Raw genomic sequence first — 15,000 nt, forward strand, 5'->3', positions numbered from 1 at the left:
AAGGAGGTGGCAGAACGAGGAGAGGGTAGCCGGAGGCAGAGACCAGAAGTCAGCGTCTCACCTCGAGGGCGTCCTCCGCTTAAATGGCATTGTCATGGTTTCGTCAATCCGATCATAAAATGCTACAACACCTGATGATGCGACCACGTCAAACACGTTGGTCTCACAGCGATCTCCGTCCCACTCCGGAGGACACCTGCAGATCACACACAGCCAAGCACTTTCAGATCACCGCGTCCCACCTATGGAGTAAATATAGCGCAGCGAATTCGGGAACTGCCGCAGCCGGGACGCGAACCCGGATCTCCCGCACCACGGGTGACTACCTTAACCAGTGGACGTAAGGGTCCAACCTGTTAGCCCAGGGCTAACGAGTCTATTCCTCTGTCAGCCTTACACCAGGCATGTATATAAAACTCAGTGTGTAGCATAAATACTAACGACACATTTACTCGTTTCCTCGGAGCAACACTCACTTGCAGAGAGCCTTGTTGTCGTCAAAGTAGCAGGTGCCTCCGTTTTGACACTGGCACGGCGGGGGCATGGTGGGCGGCGGTTCAAACCCTGACGAAGTCACGCCAACACAAAGCAACGGGGGTTTAGGAATTACCGCTGGCATACACAACGAGATCCACTTTCATACAAGGTTGGACCACCCCGGGGCTCGAACCCAGGACCTCCTTGCAGTGACGTGACCGCGTTAACCACTGCGTCACCGTGCCGCATAACATAATATTTAATATATAATACATATAATAATAATAATAACATATGTTAAATTGTTTTTTAATTTCATTTTTCATGTTGTGCTTCATAACACGACACGTCTACCTGTGTTCCCCTCCATTGTACACGACAACACAGCAACACAAACAAGAGAGGACAGTGTTTCTCGTTACCGGCGTCGCATTCGGTGTGGCTCCCAGGGAGGAAGCCGGTGCCCTCCGGGCAGGCGCAGCTGTAGCCTGCTGGGCGGAGGAGGCACAGGTGGCTGCAGGTGCCCTTGCACGGACTCCTCACTGCAGAGAGAGAGAGAGAGAAAGGACTTTTACAATCCCGCCACAAGCAGCAGCAGCAGCACAGGAGTCAAAGTTCACTTACGCTCCAGGTATTCTGTCGACGTCAGCGGCAAGATCCAGCCGAGCGATAAGACCGGAAATAATTACATGATCATGTGACCATTCACGCACACGTCTAGTGCAGCAGTGTGTAGTTGGAGGGAGGGTGCGTGTGCTCTTCCAACCCGCTTGTGTCCTTCCTGCCCTTAGCTTGCTGCCGCTAGCTAGCCTCTGTGGCTAATAGGGCAGCATGCTAGCGTGTAAGCCTTCCCTTGCCAGTACATAGCCTCTCCTTCACCAAGACTCCTGACAGGCCTCCCCGTGGCCACACGTGGTAACTGGGGTCTTGCGGCCCCAGGCTAACTTGGCAGGGGATCTCGGAGCAGCAGTGGGCCCCAGAGATATGGTGTGCAGGCCCACCCTGGTGGACACGCCCTGGCACCTATCAACCACTGCCCCGCTGCCTTGTGGGTGAGTCTGGAAGACATAAGGCTAAGGGAGCTCACCCCAACAGAAAAGAAAGCTGTGGCGGTACGCTTCGAGGCGGTTTCCGAAAAACTGGATTTCCGGCAACCCCCCGCAGTTGTGTGGAGGTGCCGGTCGTCTAGGGACCCCCCCTTGCCATCGGAACCATCTCCTCTACAATCAAGTCATGTGGCGTCGGGAGAAGCACACCCCCCCATGCCACTTCAAAAACCATCTCTGCTGCGCAGGTATCTTCTGCTATCTGAGTCCTCAAAGGACCCACAAATAGAAGAAGATGGTCATCATCGGGCACCATGGACAACCAGCAAGCAAGTGTGTGTGTGTGTGTGTGTGTGTGTGTGTGTGTGTGTGTGTGTGTGTGTGTGTGTGTGTGGCGTAAGCGCCGAGTAACTAACTGGCTATGGAGTTGTATTTCTGCTGCTGGTAGACCGAGATCTGGGTCAGCCAGGGCCCGGCGGTCAGCAGCTTGGTCTTGGTGCCACGGCCAAACTTGTCCTGACGGAAGACCTCCCCCCTCTCTTGGGTGCTCCAGTAGATGTGGTCCTCAAAGACACTCACGCTTAGCGGGTTCCGCACGTCTTGGGAGAGTGAAAGGACACAGGGAGAGGACACATGAACACAACGGAACCGGGCCTTGTTGAACCGGGCATAGTATCATAGAGCTGGATGCCTAGAGTCATGCTTTTTAATAAGGTTAACTGCCTCACATTACAAGTCCAGAAGGAAGACTAGCGTACAGAATCAGTGGTTTCTCGACCCAGGCCTCAAGGACCCCCTATCCTGCAGATGTTCATTGTAACCCTGCATAGGTAGCCCTGCTTGTACTCACTCGACCAATCATCTCGCAGCACTTAATTATGCAAGGTGTGCAACGTCTGACAACATTCACTGCTGATTGGTTGAATAACTACAAACAGGCGCCTATTCAGGGTTGCAAAGAACATATGCAGGATAGGGGGTCCTCGAGGACTGGGTTGAGAAACACCGGTGCAGATGAACCCATGTTTGTCTACAGCACGATCCGGATCATGCAAGTCAGGACACCGCCATCATAAGAACAGGGGAGGAAAGCAGCTGCACAGCCATTAATGACCATGACCCTCCCGCTTTTTTGGGTGGATAGTTCCCCCTTTTTCACCCCAGTTGTACCCGGCCAATTACCCCACTCTTCCGCTGCTCCACCCCCTCTGCTGACCCGGGGAGGGCTGCAGACTACCACACGCCTCCTCCCATACATGTGGAGTCGCCGGCCGCCTCTTTTCACCTGGCAGTGAGGAGTTTCACCAGGGGGGGACGTAGCACGTGGGAGGTTCATGCTATTTCCCCCGCCCCCCAAACAGGCGCCCCGACCAACCAGAGGAGGCGCTAGTGCAGCGACCAGGGCTGTCACGATCATGAAATTTTAGTTGACGATTAATTGTCACACAATTAATCACGATTATTTGTGTGACAAATAATTTCCTCCTCAGTTGTACTTGGCCCTTGGCCAGTTACCCTGTTTTCTGAGCCGTCTGTCTTTCCAAGTTCTATGAACTGGGTGGGGGGGGGGGTGGATCCGTACATGTTTTTATTTAAATTTGTGGTATCAGCACACCTCTTCGCCTCCTCCAAGTTACTGGGCTCTCCTCTTTCACGTGGCTTCAAACGTTGCAACTATGGCCAACACGTGCTCGGCGAAATGCAGCCGTCAAATATTACAGAAAGTCGTCTCAGGATAAAGTTCGTCGGTGCTAATTCACCAGGGGAGCAACAACGATGACGTCATTAAAAGAGCACCAGTCAAACGATGGGAATGGGACATTGCTGATAGTTCCCATCCAGCTGTTCTATACAAATGAATGGAAACGCTTCTGACAGCCCTAGCGGCACCCAGGACACATACCCACACCCGGGGATTCGAACCGGCGATCCCCGTGTTGGCAGGCAACGGAATAGACCGCTACGCCACCCGGACTGTAGAAACTGCATACTCAAAAAGTGTCAGAAGCGGAGCACCTTAATCTTCTGTGGGATTGGTCCCGGCCTCCTTCTCGTGTGACTTATGTCCTAAAGCAGGGGTCCCCAACAGGCGGCCCGCGGGCCACGTCCGGCCCGTGACGGGTTGATTTATGGTCCGCGAGAATTTTTGGAGAAATGCCAGAAGGAAGAATTTTTATTTCCCTACCAAAGAAATTTTTTTTTAAATTAATTTCTTAGTAAAAGTAAGACTAGTAATATATCGAAAAATCTCTGTTTAAATTATAATACCTGCAACGTATCGACACCACAACAAACTAACGAACAACATGCTGCTGGAGGTCGAGTGGCCCGTGGTTTTAAAAGTGGCCCTAAAAGTGGCCCGCTATGAAAAGTAATTGGGGACCCCTGTGTTCCACAACAGGGAAGGTACGCTCACAGAGTTGGACGCCGCCTGAAAGGGACCGAGGAGCCGAGAGGGAAGGGAGCGGGGCTGCCCTCACCCCTCCACCTCACCTATGTAGAGAGCAGTCCTACGGTCCTCCCCCGAAGGTAACACAGACTCGATGCGGCTCTCCTTGGAGTCGGACCAGTAAAGCCTATCGCCGTTGGTGTGGTCGACTGACAGGCCTGTGGGCCAGCCCAGACCCTCGGACACCAGGACTCTCCTCTGCTGCCCGTCCAGCCACGAGCACTCGATCTTGGCTGTGAGCCCACGGTCCGCCCAATACAACATCCTGCAGAAAGACGAAGAAGGCGATGAGGACGGAGAAGTGGGGTGTGCCACGTTTAGGGTCAAAGATCAGGAATCCTACCACGTGGTTATTCACGCCCCGTTACAAAACAGCAGCCTCGCCTGATGGATCATGAAGGGAACTGAGCATGATTTATATTTGACTGGCCTATACAGGAAGTCCCCAGGTTGGGAACGAGTTCTGTTGTTGAGTCTGTTCGTATGTCGAGTTTATATGTAAGTGGGAACATTACGTACAGTTCATATCTAGCGTCAATTAGTCCAATGTTTGTCTTACTATATAGCCGTGGTGACCTGTTGGCGTTACACCCGTGAGCCGCCGGGCGGGGTACGGGAACCGGATCGGATCCCCGCTGGTCTAAAGTACATATTTTACCTAAAACATCCTAAATATAATAATGCAGTTGTAGCGGACTTGCGGACATAATTCACCATAGCTTGTTGTTTGTATGAAGCTGACGCGCTCACTTTAAGGGTTCAGGGTGGGGTCATGCTGACGCAGCGCCATGTGGGTGGGGTGGGGTGGTGTATGTAAGGAAATAAATGATACACGCAGGGTGGTGGTGAAAGAGAGAAGTTGTTCGTCTCTGTTTTCTCTGTTTTCCACAGAGGACGACCCGGGATGACCCCCAAGGTTGGACAACCCCGGGGTTCGAACCCAGGACCTTCTCGCTGTGAGGCGACCGTGCTAACTACTGCACTACTCCTTTGTAATCAATAACCTTCGTATCAAAATATCGGAGCAATTCAGCGACTGTGCTTGGCACAGTTTACCTGTGCAGAAAGAAATCTGAAAAAGTGTCGAGGAGTAAACAGTGCACATCAACAAGTATTCTTTACTCGTATAATCCTCAATGTCAAATCAGATGATATTCCAACACTTGGTAGAATGTATTCAACTACATATGCTACTGCTGTCAGGAACGTCTTTCCTCACAGATTCGTGACGTTCAAGAGATCCCACTGCCAGCGGCAGCCCTGCACCTCTTACCCCAGTCGTGGGTTGACGGCCAAGGCCGACGGGTGGCCCAGGTCAGTTTTGACCAGATGCCTCCTGTAGCGTCCGTCCAACATGGCCACCTCGATCCTCTTCACCCTGGAGTCTGCCCAGTACAGGTTTCTGTTGGCATTCAATTAAGGTAATATGTTATATATGTATATATTCATATGTATACATACACACACACACACACACACACACTATATATATATATATATATATTCAATTAAGGTAATATGTTATATACATACATACATACATACATACATACATACATACATACACACACACACATTATATATATATATATATGCATATGTACACATACATACATACATACATACATACATACATACATACATACATACATACACACACACATTATATATATATATATATATATATATAATGTGTGTGTGTATGTATGTATGTATGTATGTATGTATGTATGTATGTATGTATGTATGTATGTATGTGTACATATGCATATATATAACATATTACCTTAATTGAATATATATATATATATTCAATTAAGGTAATATGTTATATATGTATATATTCATATGTATATATTCATATGTATACATACATACATACACACGTACATACGTACATACGTACACATTATATATGTGTGTATATATATATATATATATATATATATATATATATATATATATATATAGTGTTTATTAGTGTTTACACTGCAAACAAAAAAAACAATATAACTGAATGTATGTGAATTTATTAATCCAATATCTGGAAAGTATAAAGGGTTAGTCGAGATTTTACTGTTTCACCATACAGGTGATTGAACAGATTCCTATTCTTTAATCAGTACCTCAGTTTTATTAATTGTCTTATCAAGCTCTCCCTACTCTCACGTGTAACAACAACATTACATTTCCCAATCATAATCATGCAGATGTTATGGGAAAACTGTGCAATTATCATAACATTTCATCCCACATCTGATTGCCTCATATGTTTTTGATTGCTTGCATCCCTGTTTAGAATTTTAGAATAACGAATAATATTGCCATAACAATTACAAAAATAAAAAACAGCAGCAATAAAATTAACAGATCTCGTGAACGACTGCTTCAGAAAGACACCGGAATGTCAAATAAATATTGGAAACACCAACCAAAGCAGCAAGAAAGGGAGGGAGAAAGAAACAAAACGTGGTCGGCAGTGACGGCCACTGTGAGGAGTGACTCACCGGCCCACCCAGTCCACAGCGATGCCGGCCGGCGTGGTGATGTACTTGATACCGAGGTCGACCGCAGCGCCAACGTTGTTGCTGCCATCATCAACCGCAGGGATGTAGGCCCTCTTAATGGTGCCCGGTGCAGCGTTGTTACCGGCCTCGGTGAAGTACACCATACCTGATGGACATGCACATACGTCAGGCACATCTTCTGGTTCATTCTTTATTGTCTTTACTATTGTGACTTTTCACAATAAGGGGCAAGTTTTTTGCAGTTTTATCCTCCTTTACTTGCATTTGTGTGTATGTGTTGAATATTCATGACTGGTCTATTGTCTTCAAGATCAACTAAACCCTAGACCATTTTAGTGAGTCTGCTGACATGTCCAGGTTAGAAACATGGCAGGCTGGTGTTATACTCTGTGGTGTAAGCATAGCAGGATAAACATGCTACCTATGATAACATTAATATGGATCTGTTGGATGTAGGTGTTGTAAATGAGGTTTATTCATTATATCCTTATTTCCCTTTATTAGCTAGATTGAACTTTTCCCACAGGAGTCCCCCGTCTTTGTCTATCGGCCTTTATGCATCTGCCGGATCTGCTGCATGTGTATCAGTCCTACTGAGTCCGGTGTTGTTGACGTCCCAGTCATAGTCTAGAGCCATGATATGCTCCTGCTCCAGAACGAAGTCGTGGTAAGTCTCCGCCTGCAGGTTGAACCTCCGGATCCGAATGTTCTCCGGCAGCAGCAGCAGAGGGGGCGCCCCTGCGGGGATGAAAGAAAGAAAAGAAAGCCACTTTATGTCGTCATTGTACAGGTTACAAAGAATTTGTGCTAGGCATTTAACTCATCCTATTGTATAGGAGCAGTGGGCAGCTGCAGCGCCCGGGGACCAACTCCAGTTCTTCTTTCCACTGCCTTGCTCAGGGGCACAGACAGGAGTATGAACCCTAACACACATGTCTTTTTGATGGTGGGAGGAAACCGGAGGAAACTCACACAGACACGGGGAGAACAGGCAAACTCCACACATAAAGGACTTGGGATGGCCTGGGGTTCGAACCCAGGACCTTCTTGTTGTGAGTCAACAGTGCTAACCACTGGACCACCGTGCTGCCCATGGGGACAATGTTTACATGTAGAGTTGGTAGAGGTTAATTGACACCCATTGTTCAGCGGTAAGGTTGAGATTCCAGTCCCCAATAAGAATATCTCGGTAACACTTTAGTATGGGGAACATATTCTAAGTAACAAAAACTTAATTTAGAGTAATTTAACACTATTAACACTTGTACTTTTGTGTTTTGTCATGTAAGAACAGACCATATTCATTACGTGTTAGTAAGGGAGAATAACTCTTCTTGTGATACTACCACCTTATAAAGTACGCACCTACTTAATGGTGGATATGTTCCCCATACTTAAGTGTTACCTTATATCTTTATTACATTTTCATATACAGCACAGAACACAACAGCTCAGACACGACATGACAAAATGAGCAAGTAAAAGTAAGAAAATAAAAAATAGTTATCATTATCTCCATCCTCAGCCCTCACCACACCCTACAACAGAGAAAGGCAACAGAAAATAAACATGTAAACAAATAGCGAGGTTACAAACTGGTTTTGCAATAAAAAAGGTACGGAGACAGGCTAGGGCAGTTTCGGAAACAGCTTGGGAAGTTCGAGATGAGTTGGAATTTAGGGCTTTATAACATACACGAATGCATTTCTTGGACACTTGTGAATACAAGGCCCTTTCTACATGTGAGGCGGCACTAATGGTTGTTAATGTGGTATCTTTAGCGATGAAGTGTTTGATTTGCAAGTATCTAAACAATTCACCTTTCTGTAAGCCATATCACTGCCGCAGCTGCTGAAAGGATAGTAAAGTCTGGCCATCAAGTAAATCTCCTAGCTTTGTTAGCCCCTGGCTGTAGCATGCTTTAAAGCCCCGGTCAGGCAGAAAATCCGGGCCATCCAGAATAGGAGTAAGAGGGGATGTTAAATGAGCATGGCCCTTTATAGTGCAGATGGACCTCCGGGCTCTGACTGCACTTAGAGTGATAGGGTTAGTAGAGAGGTCCTTGACAGACTCAAAGTTATTCACAAACAGCAAATTTCACGAAGGACATTTGGACTGAAAGGATTCAACGTCGAGCCAAATTGAGGCTGGGCCATATTTGAGCCAATCTGCTATCACCTAGAGATGTGCTGCCAACTGATAGTGTCTCACATTTAGTACATCTAAGCCCCCATCAGAGCCAGCCATTTGGCATTTTGCCATCTTCAGTCAGGGTTTCCTTTTGCCCCAGATAAAGGAACTCAGCCAGCCTTTGAACACTTTGATAACCTTATTAGATAACAAAATAGGGATCATTTGCAGTGGGTAGAATAATCTGGGCAGTATGTTCATTTTAATGAGAACATCCTTCCAAGCCAGGAAAGAGGTAAAGGAGTCTAGTGATCTGAATCTGCCTTTATGGCATCCAGAAGAGGAGAAAAAATTGGCCTAAACATCTGGGAGTTATATACACTCCAAAGTAAACAAAACCAGAGGGTGACCAATGGACAGGAAAGGGCCCTGACAAGCCTGGGACAGACATTAGAGACCCCAGCAGCATGACCTCAAATTTTGCTGAATTAAGTTTGTACTCTGAAAGTGCCAAATGTTGAAATGGCTTGGATCAGGCAGGGAATAGAGGCTTGTGGTTTTGATAAAAATATCAACACATCATCTGCATAAAAAGTCATTTTAGTGCTCCCTCTCTCTAACGACAATACCCGATATTAGAGCATTCTGCCTTACTGCTCGAGCCAGTGGCTCAGCAGCAACATCGAAGAGCAACGGGCTAAGAGGGTCGCCCTGTCTATTCCCGCAGTGAAGGGGAAAGTTAATAGATCTCATACCTTTAGTTAGAACTGGTGCCGTTGGAGAATTGTAAAGAACCCTGACCCAGTTGACAAAGTTATCACCCAGGCCAAAATTCTCCAGTGTATGAAACAAATAAGACCATTCGACCCGGTCAAAGGCCTTTTCGGCATCAAGAGAAAGCATAAGGGCAGGGTACTTGCAGCCCTGGGCTAGCTGAATGATATTAAGGAGCCTCACCATATTATCGCAGGAGTTCCCGACCTTTAATAAAACCGGTCTGGTCCTCCTTAATAATGTAAGGTAACACTTTTCCCAAACGCATGGCTAGTAATTTGGAAAGCAGTTTTTGGTCAGAGTTAAGTAGGGCAACAGGCCTATAGGAGGTGCAACTGTCAGGGCACTTTCCTTTTTTAAGGATAAGGGAGATATTGGCCTCCCTGGGTGATTGAGGTAGGATCCCATTTTCAAAAGAATGGTTAAATATAGCCAGCAATGGGTGTAACAGAACATTATTAAACTCCGTATAAAACTCACAACCAAATCCATCTGGCCCTGGGGCCTTCCCCGATGGCATAGACTTCAAAGCACGCAATGCTTCCTCTCTTGTAATTGGGGCATTTAACTGTAGTTTTTGTGCTCCTGGGGCCTTTGAGAGTCTCATGTCCAAGAAAAATAAGTGCATACGGCTAGGGCATTGTCAGGCTGTTCTGACTTATATGAATTGGAATAAAATAATGCAAATTCTTTATCAATAGTTTTGGTGTCAAATGATCTGACACCATTGGAGCCTGTAATTGAGACAAAAGTTCAGGAGTCTGCCCTCTTTTTTACAAAATATCTACCGGGTTTTCCCCGAACTCATACAGTTTCTGTCTGGCAAATTAGAGGGAGTGCCCAGAGTCCTGCATCAGCAGAGTATTCAGCACAGTACCTGTGGCCATCACTTCCTTGAGTGAGTTTGGGCTTGGGCTAGATATGTAATGTTTCTCCAAGTTGGCTAATATAGATTCAAGGAGCTTATGCTGTTCATTCTTTCGATGTCTCTTGGATGCTACAAAAGACATGATCAAGCCCCAGGAGTAAGCTTTACTCATCTCCCAAAGGATAGAGGGATTGACTATAGATAGTGAATTAACTGAATAAAACATCTGTCTGAGATAAAATAGGAAGTGAAATGATCATTGAGAAGATATGATTGAAGTCTCCAGCGCCTCGACGGTGCCCTTTCCTCAGAAAGAGAATAAGCCATATATAAAGGGGTGTGGTCAGATAAGATGATGCTACCTATGGTACATGACGGAACCAAAAACATTATTGGTGAAGGAATGAAAAGGTAATCAATTCTAGTATAACCTTTATGGGGGGCAGAGAAAAAAAGAAAACTCTGAGTTGGTGGGATGGAATTGCCTGCATATGCCCGAGTACCCACTGTCATGACATATAGTAGAAGTGAGCACCCTGGCTTGCTTTGAAGGAGGAGAGAAGCCACGCGGAAATTTATCAAAAGAGGGATTAAGATGGCAGTTGAAATCTCCTCCTGCAAAGGAATTCTCAGATGCCAGTTCAGCAAACTCCGCATAGGCCTTGGAGAGAAAATCAGGGGAATAGCCAGGAGGGCAATAGAGATTCATAAATGTAACAGCATTACCTGAGAGTACCCACCTGACAATCACATAGCGGCCTCGACTAAGGGGGCTAAATGCAAGATTTTCACTGACCAAGATGACCACACCCCTACTAAAAGATTATGATGTTGCAAAAACCTGCTCCACCCAGTTCCTTTGCAGTTTGACATTGTCCTTGTCCTCCAAGCGAGTCTCTTGGAGGAACAGTCCCCAATAAGAACCAGCATCTGCTTAACCAAAGTCTTCCTGAGAAGGATACTGAATCCTGATAAGCTCCTGCAGTGCTTCTTTATCATTCTGACAGCAAAGGGGGGGGGGGGTGGCAAATGAAAAAGACCAACTTTATGTTAATTAATCAGATAGTTCCATAAATCAGGTGGGTGCAGTATCATTTTCAGTAGGCAGAGTGACTGTGGAGTAAGTACACTGTGCCTGGGTAGGCAATTTCTGGCATAAAAGTGTGCTCTCACCATCAGCCTCGCACATATTGCCATTGCCCACTTTCCGGTAGCCGGGGGCACACTCACAGTCGTAGCCCCCCTTGGTGTTTTTACAGGCTTGGGGGCAGGTGCCATACACCTCACACTCATCGATATCTGCAAATGCAAGAGGACACAAGTTTAGACGAGCACATGCTGCAGCATACCTTTGGCATAATTCAGACAAGGTTCGCATTGCACCGGTGCACATGCAGGATTTAACCGGTTTTAATCCAGGATGACTTGACAACGAGTTTAAATTATACTTAAATTCTTCCATAACCCAGTAAATGAAAAGCAGTGCAGTAGTCACAGCCACAGTGCTCAAACTATCGATGAGTTTAATTATACACTACCGTTCAAAAGTTTGGGATCACCCAAACAATTTCGTGTTTTCCATGAAAAGTCACACTTATTCACCACCATATGTTGTGAAATGAATAGAAAATAGAGTCAAGACATTGACAAGGTTAGAAATAATGATTTGTATTTGAAATAAGATTTTTTTTACATCAAACTTTGCTTTCGTCAAAGAATCCTCCATTTGCAGCAATTACAGCATTGCAGACCTTTGGCATTCTAGCTGTTAATTTGTTGAGGTAATCTGGAGAAATTGCACCCCACGCTTCCAGAAGCAGCTCCCACAAGTTGGATTGGTTGGATGGGCACTTCTTTGAGCAGATTGAGTTTCTGGAGCATCACATTTGTGGGGTCAATTAAACGCTCAAAATGGCCAGAAAAAGAGAACTTCCATCTGAAACTCGACAGTCTATTCTTGTTCTTAGAAATGAAGGCTATTCCATGCGAGAAATTGCTAAGAAATTGAAGATTTCCTACACCGGTGTGTACTACTCCCTTCAGAGGACAGCACAAACAGGCTCTAACAGGTACTATTTAATGAAGATGCCAGTTGGGGACCTGTGAGGCGTCTGTTTCTCAAACTAGAGACTCTAATGTACTTATCTTCTTGCTCAGTTGTGCAACGCGGCCTCCCACTTCTTTTTCTACTCTGGTTAGAGCCTGTTTGTGCTGTCCTCTGAAGGGAGTAGTACACACCGGTGTAGGAAATCTTCAATTTCTTAGCAATTTCTCGCATGGAATAGCCTTCATTTCTAAGAACAAGAATAGACTGTCGAGTTTCAGATGAAAGTTCTCTTTTTCTGGCCATTTTGAGCGTTTAATTGACCCCACAAATGTGATGCTCCAGAAACTCAATCTGCTCAAAGAAGTGCCCATCCAACCAATCCAACTTGTGGGAGCTGCTTCTGGAAGCGTGGGGTGCAATTTCTCCAGATTACCTCAACAAATTAACAGCTAGAAAGCCAAAGGTCTGCAATGCTGTAATTGCTGCAAATGGAGGATTCTTTGACGAAAGCAAAGTTTGATGTAAAAAAAATCTTATTTCAAATACAAATCATTATTTCTAACCTTGTCAATGTCTTGACTCTATTTTCTATTCATTTCACAACATATGGTGGTGAATAAGTGTGACTTTTCATGGAAAACACAAAATTGTTTGGGTGATCCCAAACTTTTGAACGGTAGTGTATATGTACCCTAGAGTTTGCATGTGCAGAGGAACTACGTAAAGAAATGAGAGCCGAGGGACAAAAAAAGAAGAAAGGTTACGCAATTTGGACTTTGCTTTACTCGCTACTTGTTCAGCTGGTGAAACGGAAGCTGAACAGCCTGTGAGCCGTGTTTAAAGTTGGAACAAAAGGAAAATGGGAAGGTGTAAAGAAACATTCTTTACAATGCATGCGGCTGAGGGCTGATGTTTCGCTATTTTGTTCATGTTCTCCCGGCAGCTCTTGCAGAACTGCAGCTGGAAGAAGCGTGTCTTTGTTGTGCCTTTGCAAAGGGGAGTAGAGTGACGCTGTTAAAATGAAATGAAATATTGATTTTGTTTGTGTCTGCTAAAGTGTGTGGGTGAGTGTGTGTGTTATCTATGTACTAGGGTCTGAGGCCCATCGTCCTAGATTTCCCATCGTTGCCCCCTCTGTCTCCTCTGTGCATGTGTGCATGTTGCACATGCAGTGTGTGCTTACCCAGGCAGTTGTAGGTGCTGTCTGGGTCAACCCTATAGCCAGGTCTGCAGGAGCAAATAAAGCCCGTGCCGTTCAGGTTTGTGCACTCGTGCTGGCACAGTTTCTCCTCACAGCTGCGGTCATGGCCGAAATCTGGAGCCAAACAAAGCAGATCACGTTCTCCGTCACAGCCTTCATGGCTTCAGTGCTGACTCAGGTTAATATCCGTTTGTGTTTGATGCAGTGGAATGATATCACTGTGGCATTTAATGCCCCCCACCCCCACACCTGGCCAATTACCCCACTCTTCCGAGCCGTACCGGTCACTGCTCCACCCCCTCTGCTGCAGACTACCACATGCCTCCTCCCATACATGTAGAGTCACCAGCTGCTTCTGTTCACCTGACAGTGAGGAGTTGTGCCAGGGGGACGTAGCGCGTGGGAGGATCACGCTATTCCCCCCCAGTCCCCCCTCCCCCTCGAACAGGCGCCCCGACCGACCAGAGGAGGCGCTGGTGCAGTGACCAGGACACATACCCACATCCGGCTTCCCACTGCAACCGCTATGTGAGTTTTATTTCAAAGTTGTATCCAGCACCCAAACTTATTCTGACAGAATATTCCTGGTATGGAGGGAAACATCTGGAATTATGGCTTCTGTATATTGATAACTCCACCAGCTCTCCAGTATCTTATGGACTTGGCATTCAGAACAGCCATACAAACTTAGGACACACAGTGGGTACTGGCTAAAGGTTTTGTCCTGCAAAATGGATTCATAGCTTTTAAAATATCAATCCATTTTTTTCCCACTTAGCATCGTAGTCCCGTAAGAAGCTAAACGGCTGACATCCTCCTACGAGCAGATGAGGATTATCCTGCGACAGAGGGAGAAGAGGGACTCACTGCAGCCTGTTTCATCAGTGCGGTCCCCGCAGTTGTCGTTGTGGTCGCACACATACGGCAGCGCCACGCAGTGCCCGTTGGTGCATTTGAACTCCTGCACCGTGCACGGGGGCAGGGTGGGCTCCCGGCCTAGGAGGAACATGGAGGTCATGAGGCAAAAGCAAAACAAGCAGACGTCAGCATCCCAACAGTTGCACACAGACAGACCCCAAAGCATGCAGAACATGCAAACCACACCCACATGCATTCAAACAGCTTTATTATGCACTAATGTGCTAATTATTATATTATTATTATTATTATATGTAATATATTATATTATTATTATTATATGTAATACATGTTATATATATTACATATATATATATGTTATATATACACATCACATTATATATATATATATATATATATATATAAAATTACATTTTATATATATATATATGTTATATACAAGGCTCAGCGTTTTCGGTTTGTACCAATTTTCACTGAAAAATACCCAGATTTTTTTGAAGGGAGCAGATCGGTTTAAACTGATTTTCACCCGCATTTTATGTTTCCACAGAGCCAAAAGTTGTTCCTGTTCATGTGAGGTTATGTAACAGCGCCCTCTTGT

General features: G+C 45.8%; 1 protein-coding gene across 1 annotated transcript in view; it reads right to left on the minus strand.

The window, feature by feature from the left end:
* Positions 1-15,000, minus strand: part of lrp2b (low density lipoprotein receptor-related protein 2b) — a 132,495-nt gene that overhangs the window by 15,467 nt on the left and 102,028 nt on the right. The window contains exons 64-74 of the mRNA XM_056296766.1: positions 14,388-14,516; positions 13,503-13,634; positions 11,446-11,571; positions 7,095-7,238; positions 6,480-6,645; positions 5,246-5,374; positions 4,017-4,237; positions 1,940-2,122; positions 900-1,019; positions 477-564; positions 132-196 (exon numbers count right to left, since the gene is read on the minus strand). Coding sequence (XP_056152741.1) covers positions 132-196; positions 477-564; positions 900-1,019; positions 1,940-2,122; positions 4,017-4,237; positions 5,246-5,374; positions 6,480-6,645; positions 7,095-7,238; positions 11,446-11,571; positions 13,503-13,634; positions 14,388-14,516 — 1,503 coding nt within the window. The remainder of the gene's footprint in view (positions 1-131; positions 197-476; positions 565-899; positions 1,020-1,939; positions 2,123-4,016; positions 4,238-5,245; positions 5,375-6,479; positions 6,646-7,094; positions 7,239-11,445; positions 11,572-13,502; positions 13,635-14,387; positions 14,517-15,000) is intronic.

The sequence above is a fragment of the Lampris incognitus genome, chromosome 17, assembly GCF_029633865.1.
Source record: "Lampris incognitus isolate fLamInc1 chromosome 17, fLamInc1.hap2, whole genome shotgun sequence".
Taxonomy (NCBI): Eukaryota; Metazoa; Chordata; class Actinopteri; order Lampriformes; family Lampridae; genus Lampris; species Lampris incognitus.